Source organism: Pseudopodoces humilis, chromosome 23, assembly GCF_049639895.1.
Source record: "Pseudopodoces humilis isolate 2021_Gansu_Grassland_sample_001 chromosome 23, ASM4963989v1, whole genome shotgun sequence".
NCBI classification, from domain to species: domain Eukaryota; kingdom Metazoa; phylum Chordata; class Aves; order Passeriformes; family Paridae; genus Pseudopodoces; species Pseudopodoces humilis.
The window spans coordinates 3,640,613-3,660,638 of NC_142222.1; the positions used below are offsets into that span (position 1 = coordinate 3,640,613).

The window sequence follows — 20,026 nt, forward strand, 5'->3', positions numbered from 1 at the left end:
AGACCTAAAAAGTTTTTTTTTGTTTTTTTTGTTGTATTTTCCCTTCACTCCTCCCTATTCTTTAATGACTCAGAACATGTGAATTTATTGATGTTTTGGGTTTGCACACAGGGTACCCCAGCTCTGTCCCAGTCCGGCATTGCCGCCGATGCACTGCTGAAGGGAACCATCACCCGGCTGGCTACGGAGGACAGCAGCCCAGAGAAGTGCAGAGAGGAGGCCTCAGCCAAGGGCCATGTCATTTATGAAGGCAAAAGTGGGCATATTCTATCTTATGATGGTGAGTATTTGTATATTCTACCTGATCTAAGTCAGGTTCTGCTTGGATAATCCATAGCTGAAGTGTTTCTGCTTCCAAGCAGATGTGTGTTTAAAATATAGTTCAGCTACTCCTTTGCCATTTATTTCCTATTTGTCATTGAATGTTTGTATTGTGATAGAGTAAATAACCAGGTTTAAAATGACTTGTACTAAAATAAAAATAAATGTATCATGTAACTTTAAACTTCAGTTGAAATAATGATAAATGAGTAACTTAACAAATAACTTTTTGACAGATTGTAAAGGATCTTTTTAAAATTGATATTTAATGTTACAATATTAAACTGAAGTTTTTGTTTAAATATTAATGACCTGTGGTGTCATTAATGTAATATTCATGTTTCCTTTTTTTGTTGTCCCCGTTTCCTGACCACACTCTTGTACGTTTTGGCAGCTATTAAAAATGTCCGTGAAGGAACAAGGAGTCCAAGAACTGCTCATGAAATTGGTTTAAAGAGAACCTATGATACAATGGAAGGAAATATAAAGCAGGGGATGTCACTGAGGGAGTCTCCAGGATCTGCACCACTGGAAGGTAAAAACAGCTGCTTCCAAGGTGTTTTGTCTTTTATCCATTGATGTAAGAGCATGTAGAGTTATCTTAGGGTGCAGACTAACAGAGAAGTTAGGTTTAAATCACACTGATGACCAAATCAATGCAATAATACCACAGTTAGAGAGTGCTGGAAACAGGACTGGAGTAGATTCCAGTTTTCTTTTCTGTTTTACCACAGCTGCTGCTACTGTAGGTGGCACTTCCTGCTCTCAGCACATCTGACAGATGTCCCTGATTCTCCACAATCCCAGTGGTCCTGTCGAGCTCAAACACTGGGTCACACCAGCACAGCCTCTGCCACACCCTTTAGCTAAACATTGGTATCACATTGCCCTGACCTTTTGCATTCCTGCAATAAACCTCTTTGAACTGCAGGATGCTGCTTCAGGGCATCCCTAGTGCTGTGGTGTTTTAATAAACTATAATCAAACAAAGCCTGCAGAGGCCAAGGCAGGTCATTATATAACTCTTCTGATTGTTTTGGAAAAATACAAATGCAAGAAAAGGTTTCCTGCCTCAACTATGGAGCTTTGCTTCTTAGAAGCATTTTGTCCCATCTTTGGGTAGCCCTTTGAGGCTATTTTGTGGACATGTTCATCAGATGGAACAATGTGAATGTGAGATTTGTAGGCTGCACACAGAAATTCAGTGTTGCCTCTAAGTTGCTGATGCATTTGAATCTTTGGTCTCTTTTGGCATCTGAGAAGCTGCTTTGGTACTTTTATGCTTTGTCTCATCAGTGACAAATTTTCTGTTTTCAAACTGCGAAAAATTATGAGTGTTTTGAGCACTTCATTTAGATTCTTACTGTAGGCACGGTAAATTCATCTCTTCCCTAATGATTCAGTATGAACTTTGATAATTTGGAGGATATTTTGGATTTTTTTTTTTTTTTTTTTGTTCCACTTCCCACCATGAACACCTTTCTTTCTAGGCAAGGAAAGTGGAGTGTGAGAAAAGCAGTGGCTGCTTTTGAAGCAAAGGTTAAGCTTAATTATAAAAAACACCTCCTGATTTCTAAATATGTTAAAACTTGCAACTATGCAGTATCACAAATACTTGAACTGAATGATTATTTTTTTAGGACAGGAGGTGTTTATAACATGTTGCTGCAATGCTTGGCATACTGAGGCTTGGCCCTCTGGGTACTGCCAGGGTACAGATACCATCTCTCATGTGTAAGAAGGAGGGGGTTTGTTGGTTTGAAGGTTAGATTTTTTTTTTTAACACTTGTTTAATTCTCTAAATTACCCTCATTTTAATTTTAGGTTTAATCTGCCGAGCACTGCCTCGGGGTAGCCCACACGCTGAACTAAAGGAGAGAACAGTCTTGTCTGGCTCTATAATGCAAGGTGAGGTATTGCAGGTTTAGAAAGGGGAGTGTTAATTAATCCTCAAAAATCTGAATTTCTGAAACTTAAAGCTCTTATTAACTGTGGGAGCTGTGTTAAAGGTGGAGCTTACTTTATGAAATGTTTTCAGAGCATAAATCAGCAGCTTTTTCATGTGCTGTGTTCAAAGCTAGTCTGTAAACATAGATTTTATTTCTTATTGGAAAATAGGCTTTTTAATATCAATACTAGGTAATTAGCTTTTTTTTATGAGCACTAACAACTCTGCATTTATTTATTTTATTTCATCTGAAATAACATGGGAGGTTTTCCTTAATATATTGATAAATATTATTTTTTTGTTGATTTTTTCAGACTTTGAGTATCTTACCACAGACTACAGCAAACCAAAGTCTCACTGTTAAATTTAATTAGTTACTCTGCTTATGAAAAAAGAGACTTAGCAGCTATTAATACCAATCATGTGACCCTTTCTTTCTATAAAAGGCACACCAAGAGCAACAGCTGAAAGTTTTGAAGAAGGTTTGAAGTACCCCAAACAAATCAAGAGAGAGTCACCTCCCATCAGGACGTTTGAAGGAGCCATCAGCAAGGGCAAACCCTACGATGGGGTCACCACCATCAAGGAGATGGGTCGCTCCATCCATGAAATCCCAAGGCAGGACCTGTTGAGCCAAGAGAGTCGCAAGACTCCTGAAATGGTGCAGAGCACCAGGCCAATCATAGAAGGCTCCATATCTCAGGTGAACACAGAAAGCACTGTTACACTCACACTGGAGTGAATCAGGTCAGGCTGGGGGAGTTTTTTCCACAACATGACCTAACCTGAACTTCTTCCTCTTCAGGGCACACCCATAAAATATGAAAGCAACTCTGGCCAGTCTGCCATCAAACACAATGTAAAATCTTTAATCACCGGACCAAGCAAGCTGCCCCGAGGAATGCCTCAGCTGGAAATGGTGCCAGAAAACGTGAAGGTGGTGGAACGAGGAAAATACGAAGATGTGAAGACCGGGGATGCCGTGCGGTCCCGTCACACGTCAGTAGTCAGCTCTGGTCCCTCTGTTCTCAGGTCAACTCTTCATGAAACTCCCAAATCACAGCTGAGCCCTGGGATTTATGATGATACAAATGCTCGGAGGACACCTGTGAACTATCAGAGTCCAATGTCCAGGAGTTCACCTATGATGAATAGAGTTAGTGAGGGTATGTCATTCTGGTCCACAGTAAGAGAAAAAGTTTTATTACTTTAATTTTTTATGTACTCCATTATTTATTTTATTCTAGTGGCTTGTCTCAATATGGAAGTTGGCTAGAATGAATTTTAAAAGGCTGTAAATTGTTAATTGAAATAAGAAAATGAAAATATGCCATAATAGAAGAGGGAAGTGGGAAGACAATTCAGTCTCAGTTTACATTTGATTATGGATCACATTGATAGTGGTCCCTAAAAGGATAATGTTTTAAGGGCAGAAGCTATTCCTGATTTAAACCTGTCTAGATGAGGAAGATGATTTAGTGAAGTGTAAACAATCTTTTGTTTTAAAGTACAGTTCTTTCAGCAGAAGTGTTTTGTGATATAAAATGTTCTCTGTGCTTTGTTGTATTGCAGTCAATGGAAACCAGTGTATTTTTACAGTTAAATTTTCAATGGAGAAATAAAATTTTTATTAATTTGGGTTTTTCATTGCTTTTAGCTGGAGTATCTTCTGGGAAGCCAGCAAATCATGAAAGGAAGAACACACTCACTCCAACACAGAGGGAGAGTGTGCCAGCAAAATCTCCAGTCCCAGGGGTTGATCCTGTAGTGGCTCACAGTCCTTTTGACCCTCACCACAGAGGAGCAACTCCTGAAGTCTACAGGGGTCACCTCCCTCCACATTTAGATCCTGCTATGCCATTTCACAGGGCTCTGGATCCTGGTAAATAAATTTCTGTTGGCTTTTTTTAGTTTTAGAAATACTGTGAGCCTTGATGCACAGAAAGGATACCTTTATAAGGCAGTTATCAATGGCCAGTTAGCATTTATAAGGTTAGAAGCATTTATTGTGATTTGATTTCAGTTTAGTGGTGTTTTAATATCTAATCAAGAAACTTAGTAAAATAGTATTGTATAATGCTGTAACTTCCGTTCAGGACTTACTTCTGTTTTGTTAAAAAGTTCACAGTATTTTTGTGTAATATATTATTATATATTATAATATTATATATTATTAATACATCTTTTAGTAAGTGGAATATATTAAAAGCTTTCAGGAAAGCTATGCAAAGAAAGATGTGGAAGAGGCTAGAGAATTAGAGTGTAATTCTATATAATTGTATAGAGACTTACATATTTTATATAAGTCCTTTGTTCAGGACTGTGATTATTCTCACTGAGGGATTATCAGGTTATCCTGGTTATATTAAATACAGTAACCTTTTAACCTATCCCTCAGTTTATTTCTGTGAGATATTTTCTACCTTCTTTAGGTATTTCAGTCTTTTACATTTTCAGAATTTCAGGATTTGTAATTTTATGAAAGTAATCTCTTCAATCTGGATTGTTTAGCACTTTCAGTGTGCATGCAGTGCAGAAATTCAATAAAACATTAGCATTAAAATGCTATTTTCACTCATTTGGCACCAGCTAGAGAGACTTGATACCACCTCTCACCGAAGCTTTACAAACACCTGAAAGTTTTATTTAGTCCAGAATCATTCTGCTTCCTAAAGGCCTCCTTTTCCCTCCTTTCACCCTCAGCTGCTGCTGCTTACCTGTTCCAAAGGCAACTGTCCCCCACGCCGGGGTACCCCAGCCAGTACCAGCTGTATGCCATGGAGAACACGCGCCAGACCATCCTCAACGACTACATCACCTCCCAGCAGATGCAAGTCAACCTCCGGCCAGATGTCACCAGGGGATTATCCCCCAGGGAGCAAACCTTAGCACTCCCTTATGCAGGAGCACGAGGTGAGCCTGGCTCTCTTTCTATAATCCTCTTAAAAGTGTGTTTTGGCTGTGCCAGCTGTGCTTTGGATGCACTCATACAAGGCCATGTGTATAAATGTGTTCATCCTGTAGTGATGTCTGACTACTCTTTTGAAACTGCCTTTTGTGGAAAGGAAAACCAACTCTATAATTAATATTTTTAAGGAGGATTCTCTGAGAGTTACTAGTGTTCAAGAACCAGATTGTTTTCTGCTTGTTTAAATTGGTGATCAGAACCATATTTAGCTCACCATCAAACTTCAGAAAAGAGACTTACATGAAAATGATAACTTATTAAAAAAGAATATAAAAGCAACAGCCAGAAGTGTAATGTTTGTGATAACAATGCTGATTGTTTTATTTTTTTGGTAATACCCAAAATTGCTAAAAGATGGGATTATTGAGTAGAGGTGAAATGCATTTTTCCAAGGGGCAATTAAAGGGAGTGCTACAAATGCAAATTCTGACTTGGTAAGTTCCTAATTTGCTGATTGCCAGATCTGAGAGAGTGTAACATCTGGAATATAGCTCTACACTTGCCTTATTCTTGTATTTTCTCCACCAAACATTCAGTTCTAACTGTGTAGATCATGTCCTGGAGTGGCCATTCATGCATGTGTTATCTCCTGACAGGGATTATTGACCTGAACAATATGGCCCCCACTATCTTAGTGCCTCATCCTGGAGGAACAAGCACCCCACCCATGGAGAGAATCACATATATCCCTGGCACCCAGCTTACTTTCCCTCCCAGACCTTACAACCCTGCTTCTCTGTCACCAGGTAAGAGCACTCATGGCTCATGGGACAGCTCTAATTGTCTAACATGCTGAGATAATTGACCGTCTTTATCCAGCTTCCATTAATGCCATGTTTTGATGTTTTCTCAGGAGATGCTTTTTGCATGCACCTCTCACTTGGATAGCAAAGGGGTTTTGATGATATCCTGTGTAGTTACAGTAGAAGCGCTGTCAAATTCTGAATTTGCCTCATTCTGTCAAGTCTTTATGTGTAATAAATTGATTATAATTCACTAACCCCATTTTACATGTGTTGAAGGGTGGAATTTGGGTCTATAAGCTGTGTAGTTTCTAACTGTATAGCAACCACTTTAGTAAAAGGCTTTTGAGCCTTCCACTGTCACTGTATGTTAAGCTTTCTTCTTCCTAGATAAGTGGATAGTTTTGAGTGGAATTAAAATACATTTGGGAAATGGTGTTGTAAGTGTATAGCAAAATATATAGGCAAGTGTTTACAATGCTTCTCTTAAATATATTTTTTTCTCCTTCATTTTACCTTGTGGACCTTCCAGGACACCCCACACACCTGGCAGCTTCTGCAGCTGCAAATGTTGAACGGGAACGGGAGAGGGAGAGGGAGAAGGAACGGGAAAGGGAGAGGGAACGTGAGCGAGAGCGGGAAAGAGAACGAGAACGAGAGAGGGAGAGAATCACCTCAGTCCCTGCTGAACTTTATCTCCGGCCAGGTGAGGGCCCATGGATACACTTGGATCACTTGTCTTGTACACTGTAACTGCTCATTTTATGTAGTCACCATTAGCAAATACCATTTACAGTTTGCTTTTACTCTGCACTTCAGGCAGGTTCCTGTTGCCAAGCTGTTCTGGTCATAACTGCAGCTTCTGCAACTTCTTGAAGTTTGTCTCAAAGCAATGTAGCACCTAAAGAGGAGTGAATCCCAATTGTCACTGGCACAGCTTGCATGTCATTTAGAGTATTGTCAACAGATTTTTATACATACCATCACATCCAGAGTGTTGGAGACAACTGGGGAAGGGATGTGGAGGAGACAGCATTGATTTACAGTGCTACACTGTTGTAAGAGTAATCATTTGTTTTTGTTTGTTCCCCTCCTCTCTGTGTCCTGCAGGTGCAGAGCAGCCTGGCAGACCTGGCAGTCATGGATATGTCCGGTCCCCATCCCCCTCTGTCAGAAGCCAGGAAAACGTTCTGCAGCAAAGGCCAAGTATTTTCCAAGGAACCAATGGGACAAGCGTAATCACACCTTTGGATCCTGCTGCTCAGCTACGTATCATGTATGTTTTAGAAGTTAATGTGGTACAAATGTCTGTTTGAGCTTATTAAAAGGTGCTTTTAGGGTTAAAGGGTATTTCACTACATGATTGCTCTTGGATTTATCAGATCATTTTCATCAGTGCACATTGGGTAGAAATCAGTGCCAGAAAAGCTTTGCTGTATTGTGTTCATGGCTCTAGTTCTTTTCTGTGTGATGTTATTGAGGCTATTCAATGTTTGCCCACAGGCAGCTCACCCCTGGAGCTCCCTCTATCACTCAAGGCTTGCCAGCTTCCCGTTACAACACTGCTGCTGATGCCCTGGCAGCACTTGTGGATGCTGCAGCCTCTGCTCCTCAGATGGAAGTTGCCAAAGCAAAGGAGAACAAGCATGAAGGAACCAGGATAGAAGAGAACATGGGACGCCGGTCAGCTGTGGTGACTGACCAGCAGCAGATGGAGCAGAAGACCCTGGAGGTAGAAAAGAGGCCTGTGCAGTGCCCCTACACATCTGCAAATTACTCTGGTGGCAAGTCCCAGGGACAGATTTCATCAGTAGTCTATTCAGAGGCTGGTAAAGAGAAAGGACCTCCTCCTAAATCCAGGTACGAGGAAGAGCTGAGAACTCGAGGAAAGACCACAATTACTGCTGCTAACTTCATAGATGTGATCATCACTCGCCAGATTGCTTCAGACAAGGATGCTCGAGATAGGGGCTCTCAAAGTTCAGATTCTTCCAGTAGTTGTACGTATCTTAGTAACTCTCTACTTCTTTGCTGTCTGTCTTAGACTTTCAGGGAAATTATGTGAAATCATTTGGATGTTTAATGATAAAATATTCAGCTCTGCAAAGCAGAAATACTTGATAGACAAATACAGTTTTTGCATAGAGTGACTCTTGCAAAATCAGAGTTGTTTGCTTTATTCAAATTCCATGCTACAGCATGAATGCTGTATGTATGTATGCAGGATCATAAAAGAAATCTTATCAGAAGTCAGGAAACTGAAAATTACTTGGTTTATGTTGGAACACTGTTTCATGGAAGTATAGGCAACAAAATTTTTCTGTCATATTTATATCTTATTCCATAACCTTTGCTTGATATTCAGTGTCCTCACACCGGTATGAAGCTCCTGGAGATGCCATTGAGGTGATCAGCCCTGCAAATTCACCTGTACCTGCTCAAGAAAAGCTACAGCCCTATCAACAAGAGACACCCAAACCAAGCCAGGTGGAGAGTAAGTTCATCTGCTTGTGGAAATATTCTCACAGTCACCTTTTTTAGATTTGAAAGCACAGAAGTTTCAAACTTTGAAGCTTAACAGAGTGACCTTTTCTTTTTCAACCAGGTGACCCCAACAGACCATACGAGGGCCCCATTCACCGCTACAGGACACAACAGGAGCCCCCCTCACCCCAGCAACCTCCACCTCCCTCTTCCCAGGCAGAGGGGATGGCACACGTGCCCAGGACCCATCGGCTCATCACCCTTGCTGATCACATCTGTGTAGGTTTTGTAATTATGGCTTCTATTTGAGAGTTTTACAAAATACTATATCTGAATTTATAACCTCATTTGTTGCCATCAGGCTCGTCTAGTTCATGAATACCTACACTGTGGCCAATGTCTAATCAAGATCTCTTTTCTATTTCTTTTGGTGACATCCAGCAAATTATCACACAAGACTTTGCTAGAAACCAAGCAGCTTCTCAGGCCTCTTTGCAGCCTCCCACCACTACATTCCAGAATTCCACCCCTGCTCCAACGCCTGTTTCTGGCCGGGCAAAGACCTCGAACCGCTACAGCCCCGAGGCGCAGTCACAGCCCATGCACCACCAGCGGCCAGGGGCCAGAGTGTCCCCTGAGAACCTCTCTGACAAGGCCAGGGGAAGGTAATGCATGGATTCAGTCTAACTGCAAGTTTAATTGATGCCCAGATATGATGTTGATATAAGATAGTGCAGTAATCTTGGTGTAGGTTGGAAGTAAAGGGGCTTTTTTGCCTTATTTTTAGGCAAAGTCTGTCTCTACTGTTTTGCCAATTGCTTGGCTCCATAACATAACTTATAAGTGGTTTTCCTTTGCTACTTCTCTTAATTTCCAGTCTTTAGAGGGCTGAAAACATTCAATAACTTAAAACTTACCAGAGTTGTTATGGACAATAACATAGTCATCTTTTTAAGATCACCAAGCTTATTAAAGCATGTAACATAACTATACATAAGCAGTTATGTAGGAACTGGAAAATTACATGAGTTAAATATTGCTGTACATGCACTGAGAGTAATTATCTGTCTCTGAATTGTGGATGTAGGCCTGGAAAATCTCCAGAGAGGAGTCATGTCCCCTCAGAGCCCTACGAGCCAATCTCACCACCTCAGGTCCCGGTTGTACATGAGAAACAGGAAAATGTTCTTTTGCTTTCCCAAAGAGCTGAGCCTACTGAACAGAGGTAGGTGTAAAAATGACTTTAAAAAACATAAATCTGAATCTTTGTGCTGCAAAGTGTCTTTATTAAAGAGCACTTCAAGTGACCTTCCTCTGGTGCCACAGGCAAGTTGTTAATCACTGCCAATCCTTCTGCACTAACATCCCAAACTTGCTATTTGAGAGATGCTTTGGGGAGGCTGAGGGAAAGGTCACATGTTGGTGCTCTGTCTTAAGTTTCTTGGTGCAAGCTGAGTGTTCTGTGTCACATCTGAGAGAATGTTAGAGTGAAACTCCTTGTGGTTACCAGTTCTGTAAAACTGAAGTGAGTTTTGAGAAAGGTCAGTTTTTATTAAATCATTCAGTCTTCTCCTGTCTGGTTGGATTCCTGGATACTGTTCTTGTGGAAAGGGGAGGAACCCAGGCTTCCAGCACTTACGATGCTGGAGCAGCTCTCATCACTTGAAATTCCACTGGGCTAAGGAGCTTCCAGGAGTAGTGAAGGTGGGGTGTCCATGGGTCAGGCAGCCCTGTCCCAGTCTGTCAGATCTGCACCATAAAACTTCACAGGACCTTCTTGGGGTCCCTGGCAGTGCTGGTGTCTGCAAACATGTAGGAGATGCACACTGCAGTGGGTGCTCCTGTATTTGCCCTGCTGAAGGAAGAGCACCTAAAGCACTTACTGAAGTCTCGTGCTGGTGAAACCAATTCTAATTTTCTTCAGGTTTTCTACTCTGCAATTGCTGCAGGGCTGTTACAGTCCAGGATAGATGTTAGATGGATACAAAGGAATTTTCATGAACATGGCAGGGGAGATCACACTTTTTAGAAATGTAAGGATCTTGGGCTAGGAAACCTAGATTATTTTTTACTTCATTTTTAGATTATTTTTTAATTTACGTATGAGTTGTTTGCTTTTTTTAAATTCAAGCTCATTTGTCAGATTGCTGCTGCTTAAGCAAACTCAGTTATTATTGAGCTCCCTAGTGTTCATATGATTGTTAGTGGTTTCTGCCTGACTGCTTTTGGGAAGATTTAAATGTGCATCTTACAAGTTCTGTCTCTTTGACACGTGTTGGTCTTGGCAGGACTGACTCTCGCTCTCCAGGCAGTATCAGTTACCTGCCTTCGTTTTTCACCAAACTTGAGAACACTTCACCAATGGTAAAATCCAAGAAACAGGAGATATTTCGAAAGCTGAACTCATCTGGTGGAGGTGACTCTGACATGGGTATGCAGGACTTGCCTTTTCACTCACTTTTCCAGCTTAAGCTTTATGTGACTTCCACCTGCAGATGTCCTGACCTAAATATGATCAAATAATACAAATTAAAATAAATCTATGAATATAAAATACATATAATAATTTATGATCATAGAACTAGAAGGTTAGATTTTTTTTTATGCTATAGTATGTAGGACTGTCACATCATTTTAACACTTAATTTAAGAGATGAAAACTACATAATTAATGAGAGAGTTGTTAAAAAAATAACACTATTCTAATGAACTGTGTCTGTAATTTGTTGTATATCAATACTACACATTTTCCTATTTGGAAAGATGTCTTGAAACTAAATGGCTTGTGTTTTCTTGGCCCTTATGTCTTTTAAACAGCATTTTAATATAGTTCCAGTAATGAACACTGACATGGTGGAATATTATACTAGAACTATGTTTTTGCTTTTTTCTTGTGCAGTAGGGCTACAGCTGATCAGTTAGTGATCATCAATACTGAAAAATTCAGTGAAATGTTGTGTTTTAATTGCAGCAACTGCTCAGCCAGGGACTGAAATATTCAATTTGCCAGCAGTCACTACCTCAGGTAAGTTCTTCAGTAAAAGAAACAACACATGTTCTAGAAAAATGTAATCTCTTTAATATCTTAAATTTATACTCTTTGGCAAGTCCAGTAAAAGAGGAAAATGGTGCAAATTTAAAAGCTAATATCCTTCATTAAAACTTATTTCCTGCACCATAAGGAAAAGCAAAATGACCAAATCTTTGTCCACACCCCTTTTTAATTTCTCTGAGATAATTTTTTTGCCTCCCTTCCCACCTTTCCCTGTGTTTTCTCTTCACTCCCAGGTGCAGTCAGTTCTAGGAGTCACTCCTTTGCAGATCCTGCCAGTAATCTGGGTCTGGAAGACATTATTAGGAAAGCACTGATGGGCAACTTTGATGACAAGAGTGAGGAGCACGGGGTCGTCATGTCCCAACCTCTTGCGGTGGCTCCAGGCAGCTCCGGTGCCGCGGTACCGGCGAGTAACGAGACACGTAGGGAAGAAGCCAATCCATCTCCAAATTCAGGTATTGCAATTCCCAAATATCCCAGGGCCTTAAAGAAAATAAATAAACCAAGAGTTTGTATAATCTGGTATCACTGAAAATCACTGTCTTTCCTCTGTAGTTGGCAGAGGTGGTGTTTGCATTTATTGTCCTGGCTTTTCCAACAACACTGCTGGAACAGGAAGAGGAGAACAGGGTGTATTGGATGCCTGAAGCTTCTCAGTGCTACCTGATAATTTCTAGAAACAAACACACAGAGGCTAAAATGTGGGTGGTGAAATCTGTCCCTTCTGTTGCCAGGTGGGGCGGTCAGCAAGCAGAAGCTCATTGGCAAGTCAAACAGTAGGAAGTCAAAGTCTCCGATTCCTGGGCAGGGATATTTGGGAACTGAAAGACCTTCTTCTGTCTCATCTGTACATTCAGAAGGGGACTACCACAGACAGACTCCAGTGTGGGCCTGGGAAGACAGGCCTTCATCAACAGGTGAGGAATGGGCTTCTTTCAAAGGTGTTTGCAGAGCTCAGATATTGTACTCTAATGCCAGATATTGGCCAGAAGTTTCCAGCACGTGGGGGTTTTCTGCAACAGATTTTCTGCTAATTGTTACAACCCAAGCCACCACAGGTATCTCAGAACAGCTTGTGTTTTTGCCTTTTGATGCAGGTTCCACCCAGTTTCCATATAACCCTCTGACCATGAGGATGCTGAGCAGCACTCCCCCGACCTCCATCACCTGTGCCCCCCCATCCATGAGCCAAGCAACCACTCACCCACAGAACAGGATCTGGGAGCGAGAGCCTGCACCACTGCTTTCAGCACAATATGAGACTCTGTCTGACAGTGATGACTGAACTATGCAGATTTATTTTTTTTTTTTTAATTTGCGGGTCAAAAAAAGAAATCTATTTTTGACTTGTGCCCACAGAGACTTTCCAAGAGAGCAAGGGCCACACAATGAAGAATTGCTGGAGAGTCTGTGAAATGCCTTCTGCACAGGCTGTGTGTTGGAGGATTGTGGTCGAGAAGGTTGACTTACTAAAGATAAATATGTAAAGAGTTTTTAAAAATGTGGACTATTCCTGCTCTACATCTATTTGTAAAGAATACCATAATGTCTTTTAAATCATTCTTCTGTAAATAGAGAGTACTTTTTGCAGTGTTTTTTCCCTTGCTATAGTATCTGGTGTACTTATGTTCAAATCATTGCCTAAACTTTGGGGGTCATTTTGTAATTTTTTTTTAAGCATTTTCTCCAGTGTAGAATACTCTTCATAACCCTAGCCTCCTTCTCAGCCTAGCCTAACCAGAACCCCAGCCTCCCAACCATCATTGCCCATTTAATGCCGTGCCACTTCCTGCAGGCATTGTGCTTTTATATATATTTTTTTCCCTAGACACACTCTCTCAGTGGTGTTCAAGCTCTTGTGAAAATGTTGATTTTTAAGACTGACCCCTTAGTGAATTCTGTACATTATCATAACTCCAGTTTGCTGGAATAAGATGATATATTTCTTTGGAATTTGAAATTCTGCCACATTGTAAATTTTTGGTGCAGTTGTTTTGGTTTTTTTTAGCAACACTGCAGAAATATTATTGCATGGGTATGTTATGGTTCATTTTTAAAAGGTTAAAGAAACAAAAAAAGAACAGCTTCTGGAGGCATACCTCACTGTTATGCACACTGGGAATTTTAACTGTGCCCTAAAAGCCTATTCTTAGTGTTCTCTGTTTCTGCATTGTATGCAGTCAAAACAGGCTACTAAATTTTACTGTCATATTTAACCACAGCAAATGGCTTTTCTGAACAGAGGCTCCGGGTGGGTTGATAAATCCCTTAAGAAGAAAAACCTCCACATCCCAAGTTTAAATAAAAGAAAGTGCTTTTATAGAATAATTGAGCAACACACGAGTCAACTACTTGGCTTCTGTTACAACCAGTTTGAAATAGTACTGTGATTTTTTCCTTCCTCCAATCTGATTTTAAAATCTTTATGTAATAATTATTTTGAAGTCTGCATCCCAGTCCCTGTCCCTCTAAGCAAGCTTTTGGTGGAAGTCCTTACAAATGCTTGGCTTAACTCCTGAAGTGTGCAATACTTGTTAGGGTGACTTTTATTTTTTAATTGTATATGGTACTAGGAGAGTCTCCTTAATCATTCATCTATCAATGCTTGCTATGATATGCTTGTAGCTTATGTTCACCATCCATCTGGCAGTGATGTCACAGGGTGTCCTGCCATCCATCTCCAAAAGCATCTTCATTTTATGCTGCACTGACCTCAGGAAGTGAATTCAAATCTTCTGGGGTAGAAGGACTGATTCACAGATAGCACTGAGCTGGGGGGTGGTGTGGTCTGTCAGATTCCAAACTGGTTTTGCATCTCATTAATCAACAGGGTCTTTGCCTTGGAGTTATTTTCCAGTGAAAAATATTTTGGATTTTGCCACTGTATTTGTGATGCATTGTATGGAAGGTGTAATGCAGTGTGTAACCTTGAGTCATGTGAGCTCTGCATCCCATGGACTGTGATGGTCCATTTACAAACAGGAAGAAGCACAGAACTATTTATCAATAGCAAATTTATTTTCAGTACTTTAAGGAAAGCCTTTTTGCCCCAAGTGTGGGAAACAAAATTCCAAAGGAACTCATTTGGAAACTTGACACTTGAAAATACAGAACTATTTTGCTACTTTTTTTAAACACTGCATCAGAGTAGATCCGTTGGCAGTCTTAAATCTCCTTGCAGTCTTTCTCTGAGAAAGATTTCTCTCATCCTCCCTTTCTTTACCCTTCTGGCTTGAAGCAGTGAAGTTTTCATCCTGTTTGTAGACCTGTGCTTTTATTTTAACTTTCTTTTTTGGTTCCCACAGCAACATATACTGGAAAATTAGTTGATCTGCCCTTTTTGTAGATTTAAATTTAGAGTGGAGAGTTAAGTTCCATTCTTAAACTCACTTGTTCTTACTTTCTTAGTGTAACAAATACAATGTGAAAGAGGCATGTACAGACAAATGTCTTTGCTACCTGTACAGTAAGTATAGCATGTTCATTGCAAAGCTTCATGTTACTGCTGCAGCAGCAGCAGGATATCCAAAGTAGGATAGTCACAATCTCCTGAGATACAGCTTGAGTGGCATTTGCACATAAAATGTTGCTGCTTTTTTTTTTTTTTGTTTGTTATCTGAGTTTAACCTCTCCAGAGCCTAAGTTAGGGTTTACCACAATTCCAGTAATCTCCAAGTATGGAATTACATCTGCCCTGTTTCAAACAGGAAGGTGTTTGTAAGTCATGTTTACAAAGTGTAGTTTACTACAAATTTTTTACCTGATTTCTGATCAGTGCTTTCACAATGCTTTCATCTTGATATGGTTCGTGATTCTGATATGAAATCATTTAAGACTTGAAAAACCCATGCATCATAATTTCCACACAATGTCTTCACTAGACAGTGACTTCTGGATTCAGACCAATCAATAAAGGGGATCAGTTCTCCACTTGCTTTTCCTGTGTCTCCCTTTTGTTTTGCAGCATCAGGCAAGACCCTGGTGCCAGGGTGCTGCAGGTAACACTGCTGCCCTCCAAGCTCTGCTACTTCAAACCCCAAACCCAGCACTTCAGGGAAGGTTGGCTTTAATGTGCCAGAGCCTTTCTGTCATTACAGCCCTATTTTTATTTCCTAGCTTGCTGAGAACAAAGCTCTGAATGTGACTGAAGTTTTCCAGCTTCAATGAACTTCTGCTCTAGCAAACCTGTGTGCCTCCTCCTCTTAGCTCAAAGTTCAGAGATGAATCTGCTACTGTAAGTAAATTAATAATGATGTAATTACATTGAGGATTGTACCAACCAGCTGCAGTTCTGACAACTAAGAGGTTAAAATTGTGCTTGGATAGTGAATTAGTTTTACTGTCTTAACTAAATATGGATTTGGTAATTTATGGTTTAATTCTCCTCTTTCTTTAACATTAGGCTTCCTAGCAGGGCAGAACAGGGAAATTCTGTTGATTCTTTGTTGATTCACACAAAGGCACGTGGCTGACAAAGCTGGATTTGTACACAGCATCTTTTCCAACAGGAGGCTTCAGCATTCTACCACTGACCTGTCCAAGAGAGGAGGACAACTCTGGCACTCTGTGTGCTCTCCACTGGAGCCAAGTGTTTTATTTCCAACAGCAGCTCTGTGTGGTTACAGTCTCTGTCTTTGGATGCTAAATGAAGAAATAAACCTGATCTTCAGGCAACCTGTTGGACCGGGACAGGCAGCTACAGCTCTGTTGCAGGACAGGTACAGGCTGGGTAATGCTCTGCTGAAGTTCAAACACCCCGAGCTGCAGCACTGACAGAAGCACAGCCCCTGTTGTGCTGTGCAGCATGTAAAGAGTGAGACAATTCCTGCCTATTCCTTTTCAAGACTTGCTCCTAGCACAGCCATGTTTTGAACCTGAACACTTTTGTGGGCAGGCAAGAGTAGCAAACTGCTACTCCTTGACTCTAACACAGGTATTAATACCAGGCCAGACTTGCACTTAGGCAGCCAAAATTAAATCACTTAGCACAGTAGGGCAGTCAAACCACAGACTACACAACAAATTCACACACTTCAGATATCACACCTTTATTTTGGGCTTTTTTTTTAGGCAGTGGCAGCCCTTCCTCTTAAGCACTCCTGAAACTCCTCATTGCTGTTTCTCTGGAGAATTGCACCGAGCTGCTCGCAGGCTGTCTGTGCTGACCAGCTCTTGCTGCCTTCAGCCACCTCAAGGTTGGACTCTGTGGCCAAAATCATTTGGAGCCCTTTCTCCTCTTGGCCAGCTCAGCTAGTTCCTCCTGGATATGCTGGACAGCAGCAGCATCTCCCTTCTGCTGTGCCTGCTTGAGAGCTTCTTTGAACACTTGTTTTGCTTGCAGGAAATCTTCTGTAGCAAGAGGGAAAAGAGGCTTGACTACCCAGTTCCACCACCCATTTTCAGAGGCCCCTCCAGATGCTGATCACATGCAAAGGACAAGGACTACTTGGAACACGCCAAGATCTAAGGAGGCTCAGAAAATATCCTGCCAGGTTGTCAACTCTGAGAGCTGGAGAGCAGCAGTGATGATGGGACCTGGTGCTGCTTCAGCACTAAAGTCTCATAGAAGCAAATCTCGTGCATGTCTTCTGTCCTTTTGGAAAAGTTACTGGACACAAAGGATATGGGAAACAAGATCCCCTGGCAACCTTTTGGGTCAGGCTAAATTCAGTTTGTGAAAGCAATTCAAAGTCGTATCTACTACCTAAACTAAAACTAATAACCCCAAACCAGCACTGTAGTTCAGCCCTACAACATAAACCCAGATCTCTGCAGTCAGCACAAGCTCAGTGACAGGCTGGGCATTTATTCACTGACCTTTGTGCATCAGGATTGCTGCCAGATTATTGAGCACCACGTGCTCCTCAGGGTGCTGAGTGTCCCTTGCTAGCTCTGCTGCCCTCCTGCTGTAGGCGAGCGCCTCCTCGTAGTGTCCCTGAGCGTCTAGCACCGTCGCCAGGTCATTCATCAGCACCACACTCTGCACCAGGAGGGAAAAGGGAAGCTTCTGGAGCTGTCTGGGGCAGCAGAAGCACCACATTCATTCCCTGTCACACCAGTTAAAGCAGTATTTCCCAATTTTTTCCCAGAAAAGCATTGAGTAAGGAGGTGTCCTGTATTTCTGTATTTGCATGCCTGCCCTTCCTGGCAGGAAAACAGCCTCAGGTAGTGCTGGCCATGTCTGATGGCAGCAGAGTTGCTCCAAGGCTGCCTAATTCCCTGCAGATCAGCCTTTCCTTCCCTAGAGCCCAGCTACTGCTGTACCAATCACCTGTGGATGAGTCTCTCCCTGAACATCATTTGATATCTGCAGAGCCTTCTCATACACTTTCTGTGCTGCCAGGAGCTCATTGATATTCAGGAGGTAGCGGGCGTAGGAGTCCAGGCTCATCCCAAGCAGGAGCCGGGTGTTGGCCTTTTCTTCAGCTGCAAAGAGAGGGGAGTGAAGTGATCACTGCCACAGGATTCAGCATGAACCTCCACCCTACCACAGCAGGAAACTCAGGCAGTGTGAAGACGATGGGTTGACATGAAGATGGTGCTTAGGTAATACAGAAACAGCATCAAGGACAGGGACATGAAGAACAGATGAGAAGCCTTTGGCAGACAAGGCTGCCCACCTGATAAGACATCCTCAGGCAAGTCCTTCTGCTTGGCAATCTTCTCCTCTAAGGACAGGATGCAGAACTGGTAGCCAGCTACAGCTAATTTATGCCTGCAAAGTGCAAAGCAAAGCTCCTTCCATCCCTGACGGATCCCTCATTCAAGAGCCTCTGCTTGGCCACCCCACCACCACTGCAAAGCTGAGATGGAAGCAGATGACACCTCTGGGAACTCACTGTTTCTGAGCAGCGTAGATACTGGCCAGCTTGAGGGACATCTCAAGGATGGCGTTGTCATCCTGCCAGGACACACAACACAACCGTTACTCTTCTTGTACCTCCCCAACAGAAACATTACTTCGAGTTTAGACCTCGAAAATCCCCATCTTGTTGCCTCCAGTGCTGCCATCCATTACAGTATAGCAAATTTCCAGTAAGAGGCATGACAGCACAAGAAATAAGGTCAAGAGAAGGACACCACTGGGAGCCTGTCTCAGAACATACCTCCTTTGCATCCCCTGCAAGCATATAGCTCATAGTTGCTTTGTAGAGCTTTTCTGCCTGAAACAAGAATTTTGAAGAGGACACTGAGGAATGATGGCATTCAAAACAAAACAGAGGCAAACTACATAGAGGGACCTAGCTCAAATTTGTTGCATTTACATTACACCAACACCAGTTAGAAGTGAAAGGCTGACCAGAGCCCAGCAGTACTGAACCAGTGGATCCTTTCAACTTCTCCTTAAGCACTGCTGCAGCAGCCAGGCCTTTACCCTGTCTGTGAGCTCAGGGGTTTCCCAGATTCTCCTTGGAGCAGCCATCTCTGTGCTCAACTGCAGCATTTCACAGTGAGAAGTATTCCTTCCCTTGCACAGTATTGGAACTCAAAATTTAACTGCAAGAGCATCTTTCTCAACCTGGTGTACTCATGGGACTGCAGCTCTGAGTTGGATCATTCTGCTTTGCACTGGGACATCTCTGCCCCACAGCTCTGAGCCTGCAGCTTGTGCCAGCACCCCACACCTTCAACACTGTGTACAAGATGTCAATCCCTAAAAATACAGAGAGAAAAACCAGAGTTACTCACATTGTCCAGCTGTCCCTGCATGTAGGCCACGTTCCCCATCTGGAAAAGACACACAGTGCTCAAGCTCCACCCAGGCAATGCGGACGAGCCTCAGCCGCTTTTCCTTCTCCCTTCAGCTGTCTCCCGGCTGCTCACCATGCTGTAGGTGTAGATGATGGCCTGTCTGTTCTCCTGCTGGTGCGCCCGGCGCAGGGCCTGGTGCAGGAGCTGCTCGGCCTCGGCCAGCTCCCCCTTCATGGCGCTGAGCTGCGGGGGCACCGGGCCCGGTCAGGGCCGGGCTCCGCGTCCGCACCGCCCGCACCGCCCGCACCGCCCGCACCGCCCGCACCGCCCGCACCGCCCGCACCGCACCTTGGCTCTCTTCAGCAGCAGGACGATGGCGTCCTCGCCGTCCTCCTCGGCGTCCCGCGGGAAAAAGGACAGCCCTGCGGGGACAGCGTGGTGGGTGCCCGGTGCCGGCTGCTCCCTGCCCGGTGCCGGCTGCTCCCTGCCCGGTGCCGGCTGCTCCCTGCCCGGTGCCGGCTGCTCCCTGCCCGGTGCCGGCTGCGCCCTGCCCGGTGCCGGCTGCGCCCTGCCCGGTGCCCGCCGCCCCTCTCACCTCCCAGGAAGGCCAGCGCAGCCCCGGCCGGCCGTGCCCAGCGCGGCCGCGCCAGCCCCGCGGTGCCGGTGTCCCTGCGGTGTCCCCGGTGTCCCCAGGTCCAGGCGGGCCGGGGCAGGACGGAACAGCGCCGGGGGCACAGCCGGGACAGAGCCCGCGGCAGCGCCGCCGCCGCCATCCCGAGCGGGCCCTTTAAGAGCGCGCACGCCGCGCATGACGT

At 43.2% G+C, this 20,026-nt stretch overlaps 2 protein-coding genes across 7 annotated transcripts in view; one reads left to right on the plus strand and one right to left on the minus strand.

Annotated features, from left to right (window-relative positions):
• NCOR1 (nuclear receptor corepressor 1) overlaps positions 1–13,855 on the plus strand; it is a 54,568-nt gene extending 40,713 nt beyond the window's left edge. For all 4 annotated transcript variants that reach the window (XM_014254962.2, XM_014254963.2, XM_088066024.1 and 1 more), the window contains 20 exons: positions 112–280; positions 716–856; positions 2,146–2,229; positions 2,716–2,972; positions 3,075–3,435; positions 3,927–4,151; positions 4,973–5,182; positions 5,834–5,983; positions 6,513–6,686; positions 7,091–7,256; positions 7,484–7,980; positions 8,346–8,474; positions 8,586–8,743; positions 8,906–9,129; positions 9,552–9,689; positions 10,753–10,895; positions 11,436–11,489; positions 11,753–11,974; positions 12,254–12,436; positions 12,617–13,855. In XM_014254962.2, the coding sequence (XP_014110437.1) occupies positions 112–280; positions 716–856; positions 2,146–2,229; positions 2,716–2,972; positions 3,075–3,435; positions 3,927–4,151; positions 4,973–5,182; positions 5,834–5,983; positions 6,513–6,686; positions 7,091–7,256; positions 7,484–7,980; positions 8,346–8,474; positions 8,586–8,743; positions 8,906–9,129; positions 9,552–9,689; positions 10,753–10,895; positions 11,436–11,489; positions 11,753–11,974; positions 12,254–12,436; positions 12,617–12,804 (3,873 nt within the window). In that variant the 3' untranslated portion in view covers positions 12,805–13,855. The remainder of the gene's footprint in view (positions 1–111; positions 281–715; positions 857–2,145; positions 2,230–2,715; positions 2,973–3,074; positions 3,436–3,926; positions 4,152–4,972; positions 5,183–5,833; positions 5,984–6,512; positions 6,687–7,090; positions 7,257–7,483; positions 7,981–8,345; positions 8,475–8,585; positions 8,744–8,905; positions 9,130–9,551; positions 9,690–10,752; positions 10,896–11,435; positions 11,490–11,752; positions 11,975–12,253; positions 12,437–12,616) is intronic.
• Positions 13,856–16,551: 2,696 nt separating this feature from the next.
• TTC19 (tetratricopeptide repeat domain 19) lies at positions 16,552–20,006 on the minus strand. 3 transcript variants are annotated; one of them, XM_005525740.2, is made up of 10 exons: positions 19,807–20,005; positions 19,560–19,633; positions 19,344–19,454; positions 19,209–19,247; positions 18,626–18,682; positions 18,359–18,420; positions 18,140–18,234; positions 17,791–17,945; positions 17,337–17,499; positions 16,552–16,868 (listed from the first exon to the last, which is right to left on the minus strand). In XM_005525740.2, the coding sequence occupies exons 1-10, from the start codon at positions 19,982–19,984 to the stop codon at positions 16,735–16,737; spliced, it is 1,068 nt and encodes a 355-aa protein (XP_005525797.2). In that variant the 5' UTR covers positions 19,985–20,005; the 3' UTR covers positions 16,552–16,734. The 3 variants fall into 3 exon arrangements, with proteins under 3 accessions (XP_005525797.2, XP_087922191.1, XP_087922190.1); XM_088066065.1 differs by lacking the exon at positions 17,337–17,499 and having other exon boundaries at positions 19,807–20,006; XM_088066064.1 differs by lacking the exon at positions 19,344–19,454 and having other exon boundaries at positions 19,807–20,003.
• Between the last annotated feature and the right edge of the window lie 20 nt (positions 20,007–20,026).

Coding starts and splice junctions, on each gene's coding strand:
- TTC19 (XM_005525740.2), bottom strand. CDS start 19,984: ATGGCGGCGGCGGCGCTGCCGCGGGCTCTGTCCCGGCTGTGCCCCCGG. Junction 17,946..18,139: donor GCCTGAGGATGTCTTATCAG/GTGGGCAGCCTT, acceptor CTCTCTTTGCAG/CTGAAGAAAAGGCCAACACC. Junction 16,869..17,336: donor AGCAATCCTGATGCACAAAG/GTCAGTGAATAA, acceptor CTCTTGCTACAG/AAGATTTCCTGCAAGCAAAA.